This window comes from Hemiscyllium ocellatum, chromosome 15, assembly GCF_020745735.1.
Source record: "Hemiscyllium ocellatum isolate sHemOce1 chromosome 15, sHemOce1.pat.X.cur, whole genome shotgun sequence".
Taxonomy (NCBI): Eukaryota; Metazoa; Chordata; class Chondrichthyes; order Orectolobiformes; family Hemiscylliidae; genus Hemiscyllium; species Hemiscyllium ocellatum.
The window spans coordinates 31022469-31045951 of NC_083415.1; the positions used below are offsets into that span (position 1 = coordinate 31022469).

General features: G+C 41.5%; 1 protein-coding gene across 1 annotated transcript; it reads left to right on the plus strand.

The window, feature by feature from the left end:
- The first annotated feature begins 1202 nt into the window (after positions 1-1202).
- pdyn (prodynorphin) lies at positions 1203-3964 on the plus strand. Its single transcript, XM_060835907.1, has 2 exons — positions 1203-1322; positions 3308-3964. The coding sequence occupies exons 1-2, from the start codon at positions 1203-1205 to the stop codon at positions 3962-3964; spliced, it is 777 nt and encodes a 258-aa protein (XP_060691890.1).
- Positions 3965-23483: the final 19519 nt, after the last annotated feature.

Consider the following 23483-nt stretch of genomic DNA (forward strand, 5'->3'; position numbering starts at 1 on the left):
TGGACAGGAGCGGCTTCTATAAGGCGAGCTTCACAAAGGGAGTCAACACTTTATTCGTAAAACTGCAACGATCCCGACGTTTTTGTTCACAAGGAATATCCAGGTAATTTGAAAGTAAGTACTCATCAAGTGTCAGTTGGTACTGATGGGAATCGTACATTTGACTAGAAGGATGCAGATTAAATGACAGGTTTGTAGCGTGAAACTACCCTGGGGTTCATGCTTGTGATAGCTAACCTTTCTCGGTGACCATTTAAAAGTCAGTTTCCACCTGAAATGAATAACCCTACTGTACAGCAAGGTGCTAAACAGCTGCTGATCTCCGAACACCATCTGAGCGTATTCTCAAAGATCGGTTCTCGACCGATTAATTCTGAGGGGGGATAGTGAAGGCTGTGCACTATTTGCTTTGGCTAACATTGATTTGCTCAGAAGTCCAATTCCTTGCAATTGCACTAAGATCTAAACTGGTTGCCTCGCCAAGAAATTTCTCATTAGCAGAAGTTCACCTATACACGCATATCTTCATTGAATTGTAACATTTGTTTTAGATATTACAGCTGACCCCCGTAAACTATGAATTATGTTTGTGCACTTGTTCAATTCTAGCTTACTTAAGTTTTTTTTATTAGCATTTAGTCTTAGCTGGACAATCATATACATTCAGGGTCCTTCTTTGGGCAAGATCTTCCGATTTAAGAACTGAGCCACATAATTATACTTTTTGAGTAGCTGCGTTTTATTTGCTTAAGTGTTGAAATGCATGTTCGTGAAGGTGCAAGCATGAAAATGATGGAATCTGTCATGAGTATCGATTTGAATATTTTAAATTTAAAAACCTCTTAAGCCAACCAAAATTCTGCAAGTGGTGGTAACGACAAAATAAAGTAACAACGTAATGCTTCAAAGTCGGTTCCACGATCTTGGGGTATTTCTGTGAATCCATTGTTGAAAACCATCCAAGTCGTAGAGACTAAAGACAAAGGTCAGCTTGATGGAAGTTGACGATGAAAATAGAAAATGTAATCGTTTCTTCAGGACCGGGATAAGCGCCTTCCAGGTAACACTGTTTTCGAATTCATCCAAATCCTTGTCTAAAAGTTTAGATCTGAAACCTCGATATGCTTCTTTTTTTGCAACCGAATGTTGAATTGGAAGCAACGTTCTAGAGAATATGACACTTGATGTTTCAGAAGCTGGCGATGGAGTGGAGTGTGTTTGTCCTGGTGTTGTCGTTTAGCCCACTGCACACGGTCCACGCGGATTGTGCCAATTGGTGTTCGACATGTAACTCCGTCCTGGACAGCTCTATCAAACCATTGGTAAGATAACGACACCCGACCATACCGTCCGGAAAACAAAGCCAACAGACGTGAATAAAGCTCCCCTCTACCTCAGTACAAGCTGTAGTTTTCTACACCAGTCAACTGGTGACAAACCAGTGTCTCATCCTCCTCCACATATTCCGAGATCTCACTCATTCGTACCAACTCACTAAGCTTGAGGGACTTAAGACACTGCAGCTTAAGGGACACCAATACTAGTCAGCTATATATTCATCCTAATTAAACTCCATTAACTTCTTCTACTGTGAAGAAAAGAAATCTTCATTTATGTGCGACAGTTAGTCCAGTTAAGTTGTATGTGTCTTTATCCGCATGCAAATCAACATGTCAGGAATGGTGATGAAACCATAAATACCGATACCAATGCCCAAACAGCAGATTACATACTTCCAAGGAAGTTGGAATTCTGTTTACTGTTAGCTTTGTGCCGCGATGCGTGATAAAAGATATGGAAATACACTGCGGATGCTGGACATCTGAAATAAACACAGAAGGCTCGGGAAGCTCAGCAGGTCTGGCAGCCTCTATGTGGAGAGGGAAACCGAGTTAACGACTCCGATCTGACTGAATTCTGAACAGGGGTCATTCCGGGCTCGATGAAACTGGAATGTTTCTCTCTTCGGATGCTGCCGGACTTGCTGAGTTTCTCCAACAATTTCTGTTAAATGGAAATGTGTTCAATTCCAGGTCAGAAGTATACAGTAGAATGTAGCCGAATATAATGGACCCCAGGCGACTAGAAACAGTAAGTGATATACGGGCAGCAACATGAGAGGGATCCCGTGGAGCCCCGAATAACTACCAGCAATTGCAGAACAGACGGAAACTGATGAAGCAGAACGTATCTAGATGGAATAGTGTTGACAATTAAATGTGGTTAAATAGCTACAGGTACTTACTGTCATCATAATATTAAATGCAGCCAATATAGATTAAACGAATAACGCGGATAACCGTTTTCTGCGACATATTGAGGGAGGACATTCAAACGCTAGCTGCCATAACCGACAGCAAGTGGTCAACCGAGGGGTGGCCACTAACACCTTAAAGCTTTGGTTCCTGGTGAACGACCATAACTAAAGTTCAAGATTAATAATTTTTCAATCCTTCATCTGCTCACTGTTAGTCCGTTGCTCTAGTTGTCCTCCGGGTTGGTAAATATATTGCCAGGTTTGAGGTGTACGGAACTAAACCCCTTGTCCCTGCTGAACGTGTTAAGCACGGGACTGTCCTTTTAATACCATGTACGGATAGATCCTCTTCTTTAGTCTTTGAAAAGAAAGTTCATATGTAAAGCAGTTCTTCTGGTATAACTACAGAAAGACCTTACGCCTAAATGTTGCAATTCTAAAATAGAGGCGGAAACTGTTCGCAACGCTCGGAGGTCAGTCATCACCAGGCGAGATGGAAGTAAACCTTGCTCTGAGCGACGCAGAAAATTGTTTTATTTTTCAGGGTCTGAGAGATTGTTCGCCAGTAATTTTCACATTTTACTGTTTAAAATTTAAATAATCCATGCATGCACAAATTCTAACTCTTTTTCAGTGCAGGAAAGTTGGAAAATGACCGTATTTGGTAGGTTATAACAAAAAAAATGTCAGTACCAAGTACATTAGTGAATACTGCAACCTCCTGAGCTCTGAGCAGAAGATTATCTCGGGTTTCTTTATCTTTACCTATTTACACACTAGCTGCCCATTACATGTTGTGGGGTAAATAGGTGTCCTTTACTATTCACAAATGAGGTATTTGAGCCTGGGCCACACCATCTAGAATAGACATTCATTGCTCCATGTGCTTTCTTTAAAAATAGTGAAATATAATGGCTAGTTATTAACAGATTTGTTACAAATGATGGCCTCTTTGAGTCTAATAAAATTGTTCTCAGTTTGTGTGGATTAAGGACTTATGAATGTTAATGTAGCTGTGAAAAGTGCTGTCTTCTGATTGCTATTTTCCAGACCTGCACTTTAGAGTGTGAAGGGGTAGTGCTTTCTACCAATGAGTGGGAAAAATGTGACAAAGCATTTCACTCCTACAAGCCTGACCATTTTGGCATTGTGGATGAAGCCCTTCTTGACCTAGGCACTGATGGAAAGGAAGATGAGAGTGCAGAGACACAGTTTGGAAAACAGCGCAATCGTCTTGGTAATCATGATGGGGGCTTCTTGAAGATCGACAAGAGCAGAATTAATGCCAAACAATTAGCCCAACAAAATGGTTACAATGGACAAAATCTGAAATATGGAGGGAATCTGCCAATGTTTGGTGACCGGGATGCCACTGAATTAGAGAAGAATACTCAGGAACTTGCAGCTGCAATGGAGAATCTACTGGGAAAAAGTAGTGTCAGCCCCAACACCCAAGAGGAAAAGCGTTATGGAGGATTCATGAAAGGCTTTGGTTTCAAGAGAAATGCAGAACTTGGTGATGAAGAAGATCAAAATATGGAGCTGCAAAAGAGATATGGGGGTTTCATGAGAAGAATTGGTAGACCAAGATATAAATGGGATAATCAAAAAAGATATGGTGGCTTCCTGAGGCGCCATTTCCGGGTTTCAGTGAGGTCAGATGATGGTGATGCAAATGATTATTCTGAAGAGAATTCAGACTTCTAAAGGAACCAAAGTGATGTACATCTAGATGTGAGAAAGCACACTGCCAAGATAGATGCAGTATTGAAACTATAACTGTATTGTTTTTGAATGCACAGATATTTTTGCTATTAAGTTTACAATAGGCTGTTTAAACAGCAGTTAAGTCAGTTGAATCTGTACTTTGTTGGCATAGTTTGTGAATCCAATAAAAATGTTCTCCAGACTGTATAGCAACATTGTTTTTGTTTATGTCCTGTAATGGCACCTCCAATATTACAGTTAATTTTTTTTCATGTTTAGTTTACAATAAAGTAAGCAATGTCTGTGGCTAACATGCAAACTAAAGCTGGCATGTTTAGTTTTTTTTGCATTTTAAAACTGGACATAAATAGTTAGAAATGTCATCACCTTGCACAGTTTTTATTACACTGGCACATTTAAATCCAGCTAACAATTGACACATCATGGTATGATTACCAAATTTAGAATAGGTAATCCAGTAACTTGAACAATGTGGTGAAATGTTGTCATGCTAAGTTCATCTAATTTGCTACATTAGAAAGGCTGCAATGATTTTTTTGCAACATCTTTTAAGAGGTAAGCAAGAAATGAAATATGAATGTATGTTTAATCATCTGCATTATAAACTGCCTGCAAGTAATACAACACTATAATCAAAAACATGACAAGTGTTCCACATGACTCACTGTAATTACATGCAAGTAATAGTATTTCAGATGAATGTCTCTCTTTAATGAAAATTGTATGATGAGAATATGTATTTGTATGTAGAAGCTTTCATAGCTAATATTTAGGTTTCCCTTAAGAACAAAACTATTTGGGGGCAGTTTTCTTGTTGGAAGATTTGGCTACTTTTTTTTAAAAAGTAGCCATTCAATTTAATCAGTTGTCCATGGCATTCTTGCCAAATTTTTTCTTGCATATGTTTCTAAATTTGATTACACAAATCTTTCCTCCTCAGATACCTCGATCTTATCACTGTTGCTGGTTAGGAGATTTGGGGACAGGAAACTGCAGCTTGAATTTTGAGGGCAGCACAATAACTATGCTGATAACTGTCCACAAACCTTTTGTGGGCTTTTGAACAGTAACATGATGTCATCAGGTATCCAACACAGTGTGCTAATCATTGCAGGGGATGTGTAATGTGTGAGCAAGGCAAACAACATGGTTTAGAAGCAAGTCAATATCAGAAATGCCCATATGATACACTGTAAATTTAAGTTACAATTTCAATCACTGGTACTAAGTGAAGGCATCAAAGGAAAACAATTCACTTTGGTTAATTGGCCTCAAATTTTTTTTTGATGCAATATCTTGTACTTTAATGATGCCTTTTTGAATTGTTAAAAAGTCCCAGGTTGTTAAGTGTGAGAGAAAGCAGACATTGCTAATTATTTTGAAAAGATCCCTCAAGTTAGTACCAGGATTGAAATTATTAAAACTTTTCCTCCATGGTTTTAGAGCCACAGCTGGCATTTTTTATCAAAGACATGCCGGTAAAGAGACTGACAAATTGTTTGCAAGTTCAGGTTTTGTAGAACTGTTTATTGTATCTAAGATGGCATCCTAACTGGTGGCTTTGTAAACATTTCACTGCACTCTTGTAAGTAGATGTGACAATAAACCTTATTCGTTATAACACTCTTCAACTTTACATGGTAATCTGAGATATACCACATTCCGAGCTTTTTGATAAGTTGTTGAGAGATTGGTATCTGCATGTTCTTTCCTCTTCACTTTAACTTAGCTCTGCCTCCACAATGCTACTTTTGTCCTGTGGGAAGCAACTTGCTGATACCAACAGAAGGTTGCTCTAGGGTCCTAAAGACTTTAAGCAATACCACTCCACACACTTTGTTCCCACATTAAAAACATTGATTAACATCTTTACATATTCTCAACTGTTACTTAAGTTACTCCTTGTTACAGCAATTACTCCATACTTTGTTATCATCTCTCTTACCCTCGCCTCAAGTCTTTAACTTATAAGACCCGTAAGATGTAGGAGAAGAAGTTGGCCATTCAGCCCATTGAGTCTGCTCCACCTTTCCTCTGTGGCTGATCTGTTAGTCATTACCTCCACTTCCTGCCTTTTCCCCATAACTCTTGTTTCCTAACTGATTAAAAATCTTCCTATCTGACTTGATTCATCTATGGTGATAGGTGGATTAAAAAAGAACTATGGGAGGATATAGAAACGAGGTAAAATAGTGAACTTTACTGGTTTCCATCGATCAAAGATTTTCTTGATCACGCTCTCTGAATGGGTAGTATGAACCAAAGGATCACGTTAAGGCAATGATAGTTCATGACACACCCTCCGTAATGCCTGATTTTATTCCACTGGGGCAGATGGTTCCAGTGGTAAGGAAGGTAAGTGGATAGGTCAGAATAATGAGATGAGGTGACTATTCTTATAGAAGATGTAATTTTAAGTCATACCTGAAAGATGCACTCAGTCCAAAAATAACCTTTCTGTGACTTCCTTATCCAGAGCAGATGACCAGTTTCTAAACTAGAAATTTAAGTGCAGTTTATTATGGTTCTGTGCCTTCTTACTCTGGAGTTAGCAGCTTTTTTGGGAAACAATCCTGAACAACTCCACTATTGCTCAATGGAAGCAAGTTACTGGAAAACATAGGAATCTGAGTTGTTATCTGCACCCCAACAGTGGTTCAAGCAGAGTGGGTGGGAGCAGTAAATGAACTGGGCAGTAAAGAAAGCTGGATTTTTGTTGACTGTCTGAAGTATTCATTTCTGTCCCTTCTTTGGACTAAGAATATGTGACCAAACGTATAATGTCTTGAAAGCAAAAGGTCTTTGCAAATGTTTTGTACATTTCAACAGCAAACTGTGTGTTTTTGTTTGAATGTAGTAATATCTGGGATACTGTGAATGGGGAACATCTCACATAGCACTCTCCAAAGTGGGTGGCACAGTGGTTAGTGCTGCTGCCTCACAGTGCCAGAGACCCAGGTTCAATTCCCGCCTCAGGCGACTGTCTGTGTGGAGTTTGCGCATTGTCTGCGTGGGTCTCCTCCGGGTGCTCCGGTTTCCTCCCACTGTCCAAAGATGTGCAGATTAGGTGAATTGGCCATGCTAAATTGCCCATAGTGTTAGGTGAGGGGGTAAATATAGGGGAATGGGTCTGGGTGGGTTGTTCTTCGGAGGGTCGATGCAGCTTGTTGGGCTGAAGGGCCTGTTTCCACACTGTAAGTAATCTAACCTAATCTAAATAGTTTCAGTGGTCATTGATGCCAGTTAATTAACCTCAAACTATGTTAAAGTGTAATCAACCATAATGAGGTCAGAATTAACTCACACACAAATAGGTTTATGCCCACACAAACCAAACTCTGGCAGGAAATTCAATAGGAATGAGAGTGCCCTATTATTCAATACTGTGTATGAAATGTGTATTCCAAGTAACTGTAAGGCACTCTAACTGGATATCCCTGGCCACGAAACACCACGTAAGCTCTTCCTCTGCACTTGGTTATATCTGAGGGTCTTGGGTGAATCCTCATTCCAAAATGAGCAGGGAATTGCCAGCCAATCACCAAAAAAGGGGAAATCTTTGATGATAGAGAAGTGCTGTATATGTTCAAAATAGGTCGTCATAGCATAGTGTGCAAACTGAATGCCAGGTCATTCTTGGATGCTATACTTGTGAATAATAATACAGCTAGGATCCCTCTTCTGTGGTGAGATTAAGACTATTTGGTAAGGCTGGCCAAAATAGTGCTGTCGCCTGGGCGTACTTCAGCCCCAAAATCATAATCATCAGATACAAGTCCATCAACTGTGGCTCTGGAAAGAGCATCTGCTTGCCTTTGATATTTGTTTCAGACGTGCTAAGTCTCAGTCAAGAATCTCATATGTCTGAGGCAACATTATTGTATATGAGCAGTCAATTTTACAAACACTTTTATCTAATAAAGAGACCGAAAGTTTAGGATCTGTTTTAGTTCTGACTTTCAGTCCAAAATATAATCAGAATATCTTTCATAGACTTGAGTAACCACGAATGGTGGCATTCTTGGATTCTGAATCCAATAGTGTGCTTGAAGCACAATACAGGTTTTTAACATCCTTCAGGCTGTTCCTGTGAAAGAAACCCCCCAAAACCTGTACTCCAATATCCTTGCTGAACACATAACCGAGCAAACAAATGGCATCCGTAAGAATACTGTCATTCAGTGTAAGATCTGCTGCTTGGGAAGATTTCAAGCCATCATGTTGTCTCATTGAGCTGGGTGTTTCACCAGGGCACAGAAACAACTTGTTTGCAGCTTTAAAAAAGGAATTATGGATACTGGAAGTCAAAAAACAAAAACAAAAAAAAAATGCTGAAAAAGCTCAGCTGGTCTGGCAGCATTTGAGGAGAGAAAGCAAAATTATATTTCAGGTCCAGTGATCCTTTTTCAGTACAGTTTGGTGTGTTCTTGAGACTGTAGCGCATCTATAGAAGTGATCTCATTTTCTACAATTAACCCATCAGGATTAACCCATTATTCTACATGGTGCCACCTTGTCCCTGTAGAATATTGAACAGTACATTGCAAAATTCCAGGACAGAAGCAATACTAGAGGTAGTCGATTGAAATAATATTGACTTAAAAGGATAGTAGATGTGGTAAGGAGCCAAGATATCTCATCCAGAGAGAACTACAAAATGCTCTACTGGCTTTCAGATTTATAAGTATTCTGCTGGTGGAAAACTTAGCCAAACTTTCATCAACTGTTGCCAGAGGATTAATTTTTGAGTGGAGTGAGATCCACAATAAATTTGTATTGATCCACTGATCTGGGGAACTGGGACCATGCCTGACCTCCATTCTGTAGGTTCAGTCACTGGTTAGATAACTTCCATACTGACCATGCTTGCTGATGGTGGATGAGGAATTTCCATATGTATAAACAAACAAATGGCTTAACATCAGCATTCAAAACAAATTTGTTAGGTATTTCAAGTTTTCGTAATCATATGAACAAGTTGGGGCACTGGCACTAAAAGAGCCTTGCCCAGAATTTGCAATTTCTGTATTCCATGTAGAGATTAGGGCAAGAAATGCTTTCTTACTCATTAGGGAACATTGATGGGTGCTGATGATGCAAAGTTCTCCTCATATGTATGATCTTTAAATGTCAGCATGACATGCAACATCCCTTTAACTGTAATCATAGAATCCTTACAGCGTGGAAACAGGCCCTTTGGCCAACAAGTCCACACTGACCCTCCGAAAATATCCCACCCAAACTCATTCCTCTAAATTTATCCCTGATTAATGTACCTAACTTACACATCCCTGAACACTATGGGCAATTTAGCATGGCCAATTTAGCTAACTTGCACATCTTTGGATTGTGGGAGGAAAACCACACAGACAGAGGGAGAATATGCAAACTCCACCCAGACAATCGCCCAAGGATGGAATTTAACCCAAGTCCCTGGTGCTGTGAGGCAGCAGTGCTAACCACAGAGCCACCATGCTGCAGATATACCAACTCTGATTGAACACAACTTTCAATCCAGTGGTGATGTATTCGACTTTATCATCCGAGATAATTGTAATTCTGACACCAGTATTCAACTTAAATGTGATTGGATAACAATTCATTTAGTTGAATTCTGTCAAATCTATATCAAGTGTCGGTTTAATTTCTCCTTAGGGAGAGTAATACTGGTTTTCCATAGGTAGTTGTTGCTCATGTAAGGAAACTTATTCAATTGCAATATTAACCTGTTCAATACTGTGTTCCAAAGCACAAACATAACACGTTGACTTAGAAACAATTTGGTTTACAGATTAAAAAAAGTTATGGAAGCTGGAAGTCAAAAACAAAAACAGAAAAATTGCTGGAAAAGCTCAGAGGTCAGAATTTATTTCAGGTCCAGTGATCCTTTTTCAGGACACTTTGGTGTCTTCTTGAGACTGTAGCACATCTATAGAAGTGATCTCATTTCCTACAATTAACTCATTGTTGGAGTAAGTTTCGTCTTTGCTGATGTTGGAATCACACCTGTGACAAAATAGAATTAAATTATTTAGGATTTCATATTGGAATTGTCACACACACTATAGTTTTCAAATGAGAAGTCTCCTCTGATTGAACATTCTGTTATGCTTTAAGTAGATAATACTCTCTCCAGCTTGTTCTGTTTTAAACTGAGCTTCTACTGTATAAAGTTTCTTGAACAACCTTCTAAGCATTGCATTTACTGCAATTTTGACTGCTCATTCAAGATGTAAATTCTCTTGCAATTCACAGATTTACCTAAGAGACCAATGATAATTGTACTGAAACTGAATTCCTCTTGCTAGTTTCCAGAGTTTCATGATTCAAATGATACACATAGATCATTATTAAAGTTATCTGCAGACTCTTCTGAACATTGGTATCTGCTTATGAAACAATGATCTCACCAGTGTCTTCTTTTGTTCTTCAAGTGAAATATTAATTTAAAGTTGCTATGACCTTGTCAAGCATAATTTGTTTATCTTTAACCTGTTGCCGATGTATGATATGTTCTGATGTTCTTCCTGTGTAATAAAGTGTACTAATCTATTCCACACTAGATTTGATGTCTAATACTGGAAATGGCTGAAATTTTAGGTCTGCTTCCATATTTGCCAAGTTGCAAAGCTATTAATGGAAGGATTGATACCAGTGAATGTTATTGCATTGGCTGATAAATACTTGAAGTTGTTGATCATTTTCTTGAATTTGATGATGATTGTGAGGATCTCTTTGTCCCACACACTGACTTGTTGTATTCCTTGTTGATTAAAATAGTTGAATCTTTGTTGATGTAAAGATTATTTTCATAGCACTAAAACTGAAAGGCGTTAACATTTCTGCTGTTCCAAACATTGCATTCAATATAAAGTTCAGACTTCCTTTCTCAAGCTGTCATCTGGAGAATGAAAATGTTATTTTCCAAGATGGCTGAAAGGTTTTCTAAAGATCTGAAGGTAGAAAGTGCATTGAAACGGCTTCAGTCAATAAGATCAATTGATTTTTTTTTGACTGTTTCAAAGAAGGCTGCCATGACAATGTTGACGTCAATTTCTTTCTGCACACGATGTATTTTTGCACTGAATTAAATGCTATATGAACAGGTACTCACTCTTTTTCTTTGTTTCTGATGCCATATTTTTAAACAATTTAAACACAATAAATTTAAGCTATTCTCACCCCAAACAAGGAAATAGTACAGATTAGCTAATTTCACTGTTAGGGTTCTGCTGAGGCAGCCTACAACCCCGAGGACTCAACTATGAGTTCTTCAATTTCAAATAACCTCCCTTCCCATCCCCCAACTCCCTTCCCAGCCACTCCCCCTCCCTTCCCCTCCTCCCTGGCACCAACTGGATCCATTTGTCCCATTGACAAACCAGGTCATACCCTCCACCTGCCTTCACCTATCCCCACTTTACCACCATGCACCCACCACCTCCTTGATCTGCAGCTCCTCCTACACCCACCCCCAGTCCTGATGAAGGATTACACCTGAAATGTCGACTTCTCCACCTCCTGATGCTGCTTAGCTTGCTGTGTTCTTCCAGCCTCCTGCCTGTCTACAACGGAATCTTCACAGACCCTGAATGATGCCAGTCATGATGAACAACTTGGGAAAATTGGGAGAGATGTACAGTGAAACCCTTCTCTGCAGTCAGATCAAAACCCTATTTTCCAAACCTGTGCTGGATGTCACCATGAGATTCTTGTTAATGAACAGCAAGAGGCCTATTAACATGGATTATCACACATTGCTATCCTCAGTATTATTTAATTTCACTTCATTAATATGTAGTTTTCTGTTCTACCATCTGCCGATAGAAATCAGGTGCTAAGAAACACCAACGTGAACAACTGAGCAGTTACCTGCCAATGGCATTTCCCTGTTTACGCTTTGGCACGTCTATCTTGGACATCTGACACTAACATCTCAGGGCACACTCGATGATGGCTACCTTCAACCCCAGCCACTGACACTGACAAGTAATATGTAGTGGCCCGATCGCATCATCATTGCACACTCCTATCTACTTACAGTATACGTCTGCACTTCAATGCTGCATGTTGGAGGAAACCAAAACCTTAGATTGCAATACTGCAGCAAGACATTTTACTCACAAGGACCCAGCTCATGGTTTGGATTATGGAGCATCGAAGGGATCCTCATTCACTCTCTTAGTGCTCATTCACTCTGTGTCTATTTCAATGTTCACAGTATATCATGCCCTGTCTTGTTTTTTGGCACTTTGCCTCCTCAGGTAGAGCTTAAGACTTCTATCTTAACTTTGCCTAGTGCGGATATAAACCCACACAAATTGTTATGGTTTTTGGCAGTCACCAGTCAATGTGTTGGACTTGTTGTTTTACAACACTGTGCTCTGTCTGTGTTACTTCTGCATCGTGTGCCAGCAGCTCATGGAGCATACATACTGAATGTGCTTTAAACAAACAGCCATGTATCAAAGACTAGGAAAGTAGTTATCATTTGGTTCCAGGGATACACCTTTCAGGGAGGTGTTCCTAATGCAGTAAATCAAGGGCAGCCTCAGATATCAGTCCAGGGGATTAGAATGGCCAGTCAGTTGCTTGGGGGGTTGAAAAAAATAAGTGGTCCATATCACTACAGTCCAGGGAGTGGGTCATGGTCAGTTCTTTGCATACAGAGCAATCAGTCCAGGGACTGGAGACAAAACAGTCGGGAGCTGAACAGATATCATTCAAGGATCTGGTCATTCGTCATGGGGCTATCTGTCTAGGTCACTCAAGGGGGTAGGCCATGGTCAGTCTGGGGGCCCATCCACTTACAGTAAAGGGAGGGTTACCAGGATCACTGCCATAAAAGGAAAGCTGGTGTACATCATTAGAGGATTGCTGGGATGCAGTGAAGATTGCAAATGAGAAAGGGGCAACTCTATATATTAAGGAGGGAAGATGATGAAGTATTGAATGGAAAGGAGTGTCATTGACAATCAGAAGCAAACTAGCTTCAATGGTGTTGCAGTGCGGTCCTAGATCTGCCATATACACTCGATATGCCTGGGGCGGGCAAGGGGCAAATTGTGCTGATGAAGACTGAGGTAGATTAGTTAGATGAAGACTTGAGGGAGTACCTCTGACCAAGAAGAGAAAAAGTACATTTGGGATTCAACAATGTTAAGAGGCTGAGTCTCAATTCTTAAAGAGTAGCCTTTGCTTCCCTCCTGAAAGAAAACAGTGTCACCTGTGCCACCAATGTGCTCTCAGAAAGTTGTCGCCTTCTTTCTTTCCCTCCCACAATGTTTGGATGCAGTCCTCGGCTCTGCAGTTAGGCTGGAGAGAGCTAGCTCGAACCTCAAACCCGTTAGCTTGGGAGTTTCGGTTGGGTGACCCCAGTGACATTTCTGCCTCGAGGCCCCAACACGCTGAGTGCACCCTGACCGAAGGCAAGCACACTCTCCTCAGCTTGACCTTCCACTGGGCTGAAGGTGGAAGGGTGGAGGTGGAAGACTTATTCACCTCTGGAGTTTTCTCAACAGAAACATCTGTGGGTGTTGTCTGGAGTTTCTTCTCCAGCTGGGTGCCTACTGGCACCACCCCATCTCCTTGTGAGGAAGGGACACCTGGAGTGAAGTCATTTCTGAATGCCATGGCTACAGCGATGGAGTGCACATCTGTCTACATAACCAGCAGACATTGAGGCTGTTGGACCTAGCTCTCCGTGGCAGCTGCCAATCTGCTCCATGGGGTAGCCAGATTTCAAATGCCTGGGACAGCAGGATTCCAGTGCATTGGTGCAGTCCTGCAGCTTTTGTGTCATACTGACCAGTGCCTTTGGCAAAACTGCCAGCAGCTTTTGTGTCTGTTTGGGCAGTTCAGTGAAGTAACAAATTGTCAACAATCTAGGGTTCTCTCCTGCGTGAGCCTGAGCAGGAGCTCAGTGTCCTGCAGTCCTCTGAATGCCAGCGACCTGGGTTTTTCTACCTTGGCCAGTGTGGGGACATGGCAGTGAAGTGTTCAGTTGTCCTGTCTCTAGTTTCGATTAAAAACCCATTGAGGTGTCAGATCTGAACTGGTCGGGGTTGTAGCCTCTGAGCCGTCTGTGCACTCTTCCTCAGAGATAGTGGTAGGAATGTCTTGTGGCACCACTCACTTGACAGTGCAGACTGTGGCAATGTGACTGGTATCTGCATATAGTCAAAACAGAGAATGCATTGCGGACAAGGGTTGAAGTTGTGGTATGTCAAAAATACATTTACAGTGGAGGTAATGGGAGAGTAACACAGCAAAAGTAACACACAAAAAATGCCTTTGTGTCACCATGGTCCTCACCAGTAATTAGAACATAGAACATAGAAGGATACAGCGCAGTACAGGCCCTTCGGCCCTCGATGTTGCGCCGACCGAATCCTACCTAACCTATACTAGCCCAATAACTTCCAAATGCCTATCCAATGCCCGCTTAAATGACCATAAAGAAGGAGAGTTCACCACTGATACGGGCAGGGCATTCCATGAACTCACAACCCGCTGTGTGAAGAATCTACCCCTAACATCTGTCCTATACCTACCACCCCTTAATTTAAAGCTATGTCCCCTAGTAACACCTGACTCCATTAGCGGTAAAAGGTTCTTAGTATCTACCCTATCTAAACCCCTAATCATCTTATACACTTCTATCAGATCTCCCCTAAACCTTCTCTTCTCCAATGAGAACAGCCCCAAGTGCCTCAGCCTTTCCTCATAAGATTTTCCTACCATTCCAGGCAACATCCTGGTAAACCTCCTCTGCACTCGTTCTAAAGCTTCCACATCCTTCCTATAGTATGGCGACCAAAACTGCACACAATACTCCAGATGAGGCCTCACCAGAGTCTTATACAACTGCAACATGACCTCAGGACTCCGGAACTCAATTCCTCTGCCAATAAAGCCCAGTACACCATATGCCTTCCTCACAGCACTATTTACCTGGGTGGCAACTTTCAGAGATAACCTGGGTGGCAACTTTCAGAGATCAATTACCCTCCTTATAGGGGCTGAGGTACCAAAAATCAGGCACCCTACCACAATCCTAGTTCCTTTGACCCTATTTTGAGCTGTCTTCTCATGGAATGAGACAAAGGGAGCAATTGTGTAAGGTAGAAATAATGCACATAATTGTTAATATCGTTATGGTGGGGGGAAGTTGGTGAGGTGTTTCAAGTGAATGACTAGCAGCATAGCAACAGTGTAGGATTAGCAATGAAGTAATGGGTGGGAGGGGGAAGCTGGGCACAAGTGGTTGAGGGAAGATACTGCATGCAACAATGAGAGTGGCAAGGTCCATGTTGGGGGCAGGCCCAGTAGTAGAGTCAGAGTGAGCATGGGGTACTTGAGAGAAGAGGGTGGCACTTATAGTGGCAAAGCAGAAAATGTCCTAATTTTCTTGTGGCACTGGTGGGCATTCCTCTAGACAGATACTGCACTGACTTGGGTAGTAAGTACAGACTAGGCTGGAAGAGTCTCCTTTGCAGGAGCTGAGGAAATAAGTCAGTTCTCCAGTACACCACACCATCCACCAGGAACTCCAGGCCCTTATCCACAAAGTGGGCACCAATTGCCCCTTCCATGCTTGGGGCAAATACCTTAAACTGAGCAGGCCAACTCCAGACAGTCAGTATTTCACTGCATGCATGATTGCCTTTCATGTAGGGCATTGGGCCAGGGATAATAGGTTGCCCAGTGGCAAGTATTTCTGCCTACAGTGTGTAAGAGAATTGGCTCGTATCTGTAAAATGATCTTTCTCTTTCACTTCTCGTGGAGTGGGAGTCACGGTCAGTGTGGGTTTGGGAGAGGCGTGTTTGAAGGCACCCTCCACACTCTCGATTTGACCCAAAATTGGGAAAATGGCAGCTACCCCAGCAAATCATTGCCATGGTTACCCAGTCAATTATCAAGACACAAGGAAATGCAGGTGTTTGGTAGGTGGTGAGTCGAGGTCATTTTTTGGCAGCATTTGGAGTGGGAGGAGCATCAGTGAGGACCAGTTACCGACAGGAAGGTAATTTTAAAATATAAAAGCCTACCTCGGGAGTTTCAGGTACACATTTTGCCAGCGGCTGAATCCTGAGACACTATACATGTGGTGTCTCCCACCTGGCCTCCTCCTTTAACCAAACAAAAGGACTCTTGTGTGTTGCTAAGATAAAGCATTTCAATTGATATTTCTTGTGTATTGTGTGATTGATTGAAAGTTTACTATTAGTTGGTTAATTGAATAAGACCACAGAGAAGTACTAGAAATTATTTAACTCATAAATTTGTACAAATGAATTAAATAAGTAGAGGTGGCTGGACAGGTGATGTGCTGTAGCTGTATGATGTGGGAGCTGGCTGATCCCATTGTGAATGGCAGCGACCGCATCTGCAGCAAGTGTTGGTTGCTGGAAGAACTCCGGATCAGAATTGATGGTCTGGAATCCGAGCTTCATACACCGCGGCACAGCCAGGAGGGGGAGAGTTACCTGGACGCTTTGTTTAAGGATGCAGTCACACTCGGGAGATTAAGTAATTCAAATTCAGTTAGTGATCAGGAACAACAGGGTGTGAATGTAAGTGAGGCAGGGGTGCAGGAAACTCAGACCTTGACTTATCCAACAGGTCTGAGATTCTTGTCCCCTGTACAGATGAGGTAAAGGGCTGTGGACAGGATAAGCCAGCTGACCATGGCATCATGATGCAGAAGGCCATTTAAGTGGGGGGAGCAAAAAGACGAGTAGTTATTATAGGGGATTCTACAATTAGGGGGACAGATAGTATTCTTTGTGAACCATTTAGGAGTCCCGCATGGTGTGTTGCCTGCCCGGTGCCAGAGTGCAGAACATCTCAGACCGGCTTGAAAGGATATTGGAGCGGGAGGGAGAGGATCCAGCTGTTGTGGTCCACATTAGAACTAACAACATAGTCAAGACCGGGATGGGACCATTCGCCGCTGCCAATTCGCCGCCGGCAATTAGCCACTGCCCTTTCACCACCGAGGATGCTTTGTCACTGCCATTGACCGCTGAGGACGATTTGCCACCGTAAGTGTTTGTAACTCATTTTTATGTATAAACCAATAACATGATATTTATTTCCTCATTTTTTATTAATATGTACTATGTTGTTGTACAAATAAAGGGGACTGAGAACTATGAAAGAACAGGCGGGAGGGTAAACAATCAGTACATATATATATTTCTGGTGGCAAATAGTCTCCAGAGGTCAAACGACCCCAGTGGAGAAACGCTGGTGGCGAACCGGCAGTGGCTAATCGGCGGCAGCGAATGTACCTTGACGAATCGTCACCAACCCGTCAAGACAAGGTAGGAGGACCTGTTTGGGGAGTATTAAGCACTAGAAAGGAAATTGAAGCACAGGGCCTTCAGGGTCATAATCTCTGGATTGCTGCCTGAGCCACATGCTAATTGGTATAGGGATAAGAAAATTAGCAAAGTAAACACGTGGCTAAGAGGTTGGTGTGGGGAAGAAGGATTCCATTTCAAGGGGCATTGGCATCAGTTTTGGAATCGGGGGGATCTGTACGATGGGACAGTCTCCACTTGAACAGATCTGGAAACAGTGTTCTGGTGAAAAGGATAAATAAGATGGTCACAAGGACTTTAAACTCGTGAGTCGGGGGAAGGGAAAGGGAAAGCAACAGGGAGTATGGAGTCAATTAGAAAGATAAGCAGCAGGTTAGCATGTGTACAGGGTTTCAGTTCAAGGCAGACTAAGAATGAAGCAAAAAGGAAGGATAACTTAGGACATAGTAGTAGAGATGATGGCAATCATGATGATAAGAAAATTAGCATTAAGGTGCTTTACCTGAATGCTCATAGTATTCATAACAAAATAGATGAATTAACAACACAAATCATCATGAATGATGATGATGTGGTAGGCATCATAGAGATGTGGTTGCAGGGGGTTCAGGGCTGGCAGTTAAACATGCAAGGATTTACAACTTATCGAAAAGACAGGGAGGTGGGTAGAAGGGGAGGGATTGCCTTGTTAGTTAAGAATGAAATTAAATCTATGGCACTGAATGGCATAGGGTCAGATGATGTGGAGTCTGGTGGGTGGAGTTGAGGAACCACAAAGGCAAAAAAAAACTATAATGGGAGTTAAGTACAGACCTCCCAGCAGTGGTCAGGACCAGGGGTACAAGGTATACCAGGAAATAGATAGGGCATGTCAGAAAGGCAGGTCACGGTGATCATGGGGGACTTCAATCTGTAAATGGACATGGTGAATTATGTTGCAGGTGGATCCAAAGAAAGGGAATTCACGGAATGCTTACAGGATGGCTTTTTGGAACAGCTTGTGATGGAGCCCACAAGGGAGGAGACTATTCTGGACCTAGAGCTATGTAATGAGCCAGACTTTATAAAAGACCCTAAAGTAAGGGAACACATAAGAAGCAGTGGTAGAATTCAGTCTGCAGTTTGAAAGAGAGAAGGCAAAATGGAATGTAATGGTGTTACCGTTAAATAAAGGTAATTACAGGGGCATGAGAGAGGAACTGACAAAAATTGACTAGAAGCAGAACCTAGTGGGGAAGACAGTAGAGCAACAATGGCAGGAATTTCTCAGTACATATGTTCATCCCAAAGAAAAGAAAGATTATCCGGGGTGGTGGTGGTGGTGGTGGTGATGGGGGGCGGGGGGGGGGGGGGGGGGGGGGGGGAGGGTGCGGGAATTGGGATTAGACAGCCAAGGCTAACAAAGGAAGTCAGGAAATGTATCAAAGAAAAAGAGAGCCTATAAAATGGCCAAGAGCACTGGGAAATCAGAAGATTGGGAAGAGAGAAATAAGGAAGGAGAGGATCAAATATGAAGGTAAGCTAGCCAGTAATATTAGAAATGATAGTAAAAGTTTCTTTCAATACATAAGAAACGAATGGAGGCAAAAGTAGAAATTGGGCAGCTCCAAATTGATGCAGGAAGGCTAGTGATGGGAGATAAGAAAATAGTTGAAGAACTTAATAAACACTTTGTATTAGTCTTCACAGTGGAAGACATGAGTAATATCCCAACAATTAAGGTGAGTCAAGGGGCAGAGTTGAGTATGGTAGCCATTGCAAAAGAGAAAGTGCTAGAAAAGCTAAAAGGTCTAAAAATTGATAAATCACCTGGCATGGTTGGGCTGCAGCCTAGAGTTCTGAGGGAGGTGACTGAAGAAATAGCAGAGGCATTGTTTGTAATCTTTCAAAAATCACTGGAGTCAGGGAAAGTCCCAGATGATTGGAAAATCATTGTAACCCCCTTGTTCAAGAAAGGATCAAGACAAAAGATGGAAAATTATAGGCTGATTAGCTGAACCTCAGTTGGAGGGAAAATTCTAGAATCCATTGTTAAGGATGAGATTTCTAAATTCTTGGAAGTGCAGGGTCAGATTAGAACATGTTAGCATGGATTTGATATGGGAAGATGGTGCCTGACAAACCTGGTAAAAATCTTTGAATAGGTAACATGTAGGTTAGACCAGGAAAACCCAGTGGATGTTATCTACCTAGATTTCCAAAAGGCCTTTGATAAAGTGTCTCATGGGAGGCTACTGAGTAAGGTGAAGGCCCATGGTGTTCATGGTGAGCTACTGGCTTGGACTGGGGATTGGCTGTCTGGCAGAAGGCAGAGAGTTGGGATAAAAGGTTCTTTTTCAGAATGGCAGCTAGTGACAAGTGGTGTCCCACAGGGTTCAGTGTTGGGGCCACGGCTGTTCACTTTAAATATTAATGATTTGGATGAAGGGACTGGGGGCATTCTAGTGAAGTTTGCCAATGATACAATGTTAGATGGACAGGCAGGTAGTTCTGAGGAGGTGGGGAGGCTGCAGAAAGAGTTAGACAGTTTAGAAGAGTGGTCCAAGAAATGGCTGATGAAATTCAATGTCATCAAATGCAAGGGCTTGTGCTTTGGAAAAAATACAGGCATGAACTATTTTCTAATCAGTGAGAAAATTCATAAAGCCAAAGTACAAAGGGATCTGGGAGTGCTAGTCCAGGATTCTCTCAATGTTGACTTGCAGGTTGAATCTGTGGTTAAGAAAGCAAATGTAATGTTGTCATTTATCTCAAGAGGGTTGGACTATAAAAGCAGTGATGTGCTACTGAGACTTTATAAAGCTGTAGTTAGCCCCATTTAGAATACTGTGTCCAAATTTGGGCCTCACACCTCAGGAAAGACATACTGGCACTGGAGTGTATCCAGCAGAGATTCACATGGATGATCCCTGGAATGGTAGACCTAACATACGTTTTACGGCTGAGGATCCTGGGATTGTATTCATTAGAGTTTAGAATGTTGTGGGGAGATCTAACAGAAACTTATAAGATAATGCATGGCTTAGAAAGGGTGGATGCTAGGAATTTGCTTTCATCAGGCGGGGATACTAGGGCACAGCCTTAGAATTAGAGTGGGTCAATTTAGAATGGAAATGAGGAGACATTTCTTCAGCCAGAGAGTGGTGGGCCTGTGGAACTCATTTCCACTGAGCACAGTGGAGGCCGGGCCACTAAATGTCTTCAAGGTAGAGATTGATAAATTTTTGAACTCACAAGGAATTAAGGGCTACAGGGAGAATGCGGGTAAGTGGCATTGAAATACCCATCAGCCATGATTGAATGGCGGAGTGGACTCAATGGGCTGAATGGCGTTACTTCCATTCCTATGTCTTATGGTCTTATTAATTGACCACTTAAGGCCCTTCATTGTTGATGAGTCAAGAGAAGTTGTGAAAAGGAGATGAGTAAAAAGTGAGGTCTGCAGATGCTGGAGATCAGAGCTGAAAATGTGTTGCTGGTTAAAGCGCAGCAGGTCAGGCAGCATCCAAGGAACAGGAAATTCGACGTTTCGGGCACAAGCCCTTCATCAGGAGATGAGTATTTGTCCAGGTCCAACACCTTCTCAACATCCCCTCGGAAAATATTGTGCCCTATGACTTTATTTCAGAAGCTTCAAGTACAAATGTAATTTTATTTATGATGAAGAATAGAAGTAATTGCTGGCTGGAGGTCTGACATAGGTGTGGCTTTTTTGATATGGAAAAACCTGTGTTCATGATCACACGAAACCTATCTTGTAAATATGTCCATAAGCAGTGTAACAATAGTACAGTCACATTCAAACAATTTGAAATATACTACTTGAAACTATAATAAACTTCTAATAATTGAAGAAATTAAGGTTGGATTTTCTTTCAGTCATGGAATTCTGTTAGTTGGTATGTGCCCACTTCCTTGAAACCGATTTGAATCCTGACTGCACTAACCACCTCCCCCACCACCACCACCACCACCAATGTCCGAACTCAGGTTAGAATGATTTCCAGTTTTTATTGGACTGTCAGCAGGGTATTGCCATCCATGCTACAGGACTGACACTGCTACTGTAACAGTAGAATAACCAGGAACTGATCGAAATGCACAAAGCTGATTTGCAGGTAGAGAATAACTGAAAGGTTAATCAAATCAAGTAAGAGAAGAGCATGAGAGGAAACTAAATAGAAGTATAAAAACAGATAGCAAGAGTTTCTAGGTACCTAAAACGGAAAAGAGTAGGTAAAGTGTTAATTTCATGAAGGGTAAGAATGGGAATTTAATGGGAGTTAACAATGAAATAGCAGATGTAATGAATAAATATTTTGCTTCTGTCTTTACTATAGATGATACACAAAAAGACAGGAAAGGCTGTAAATCGGTAGGTTAAAAGAAGAGAAGAGTTTGGTGAGGAAAGCTGGACTGATAGAACTGTAGTTTGCTAAGTCTCCAGGTCCCATTGAATTTCAATTAAGGTCTTAAAAGAGGTGGCTAATGAGGTAGTAGATGTGTTGGTGTTAATTTTCCAAAATTTATTAGATTCTGTAAAGTCTATATGAGATTATAAAGTAACAAATATAACATATCCATTCAAGAAGAGAGGAAGGCTGAAAATAGGAAACTATAGACCAGTGAACTTGATGTCTGTTTTGAAAAGGCTTTACAATCAATCACTGAGGAGGTTCTTACTGGACAGTTGGAATAACTCAAGGCAAGTGGGAAGAGACAGCATGGTTTTGTGAAAGGGCAATCATATTTAACCAATTTATTGGGATTCTCTGAAAGGGTAACATGTACTGTGGATAAAAGGGAACCTTGTTAAGTACAGTGCTTTTATTTCCAGAAGGTATTCAACAAGATGCTACATAAAAGGTTATTGCACAAAGTAGGAACTCATGGTGTAGATGGTAATGTACCGGCATGTATAGAAAATTGGTTATCGGGCTGTAATCGTAAATGGGTCTTTCTCAGATTGACAGGATGTGATGAATGGGTCCTGTAGTGGTTTGTGCTGTGCCCTCAACCCTTTACAGTGTATATAAATGATTTAGATGAAATGATCAAAGACATGGTATCTTAAATTAGAGATAGGTAGGAAGATGTGAAGATGATATAACATGGATGCAGACTGATACAAACAGTTAAATGAGTGAGCAAAAATCTGGCTGTTTGAGTACAACATGGGATGATGTAAAGTTGTTCACTATGGCAGGAAAAATAAAAACAAAACAGAGAGTTATCAAAATTTTGAATGAAGGGCCAAATGGCCTACTTTTGCTCCTAGTTCAGATGCTCAGGTGTGCAAAGTGGGCAGAATCACTTTAAAAACAATAAATGGTCAAGCTAAGGGGAGCTGGTGACATTGCAGTAATATCATTAGATGAGTCATCCAGAGGCCCAGGCTAATGCTTTGAGGACATGGTTTCAAATTCTACAATGAAATCCGGTGGAATTTAAATTCAAACAGTAAATGTGAATTGAAAACTCATCTCAGTAATGAAACTCGCAGTGATTGTCATAAAACAAAAGCACTTGGTTCCTTAATGTTGTTTCGGAAAGTAAATGATCTTTACCTGGTCTAACCTGTATGGGATTCCTGGCCCATAACGATGTGGTTGACTCTGCCTTCTTTAATGGCATAACCCAATCATTCAGTTCTTGAGCAAATAAGGATCAGCAACAAAATGGTGAGTTGGCCAGTGCCACTGACACCCTATTAAAGAATTAAAAAAAACCCTCTAAACTTTGGCAGAGGCTAACAATTGCAGTGATTCTCCATTTGGAGCAAGACCACAGAGAGAGAGAAGAGTCTTCTCCTTCCATGGGAAGTACCAATGCTATAAATATTGCAGATCCCGGAAGTAGTGACAGCACGGGTGCACATGAAGAAAATCTGCTGGGCACCCAACTTATGCTTTCATTTGCTTGGAGGAGAAGGGTGAGGAGCAGTCAGCTAGTGGTGGTCTCAAGATGAACAAACAGAAGAGAATTCAAATCTGACAGCAAATGTCTCGCCACCTGAGATTCCTATCACTATTTTTCTCACAATGCAATCTGAGTTAAATCAAAAGACATAGCAGCAAAAGTGAGCCATTCAACCCATTGAGAGTCCTCTGCCAGCCAATGAGATCATGGCCAATCTGATAAACTTCAACTCCATTTTTCTGCCTTATCG

Coding starts and splice junctions, on each gene's coding strand:
- pdyn (XM_060835907.1), top strand. CDS start 1,203: ATGGAGTGGAGTGTGTTTGTCCTGGTGTTGTCGTTTAGCCCACTGCAC. Junction 1,323..3,307: donor ACAGCTCTATCAAACCATTG/GTAAGATAACGA, acceptor GCTATTTTCCAG/ACCTGCACTTTAGAGTGTGA.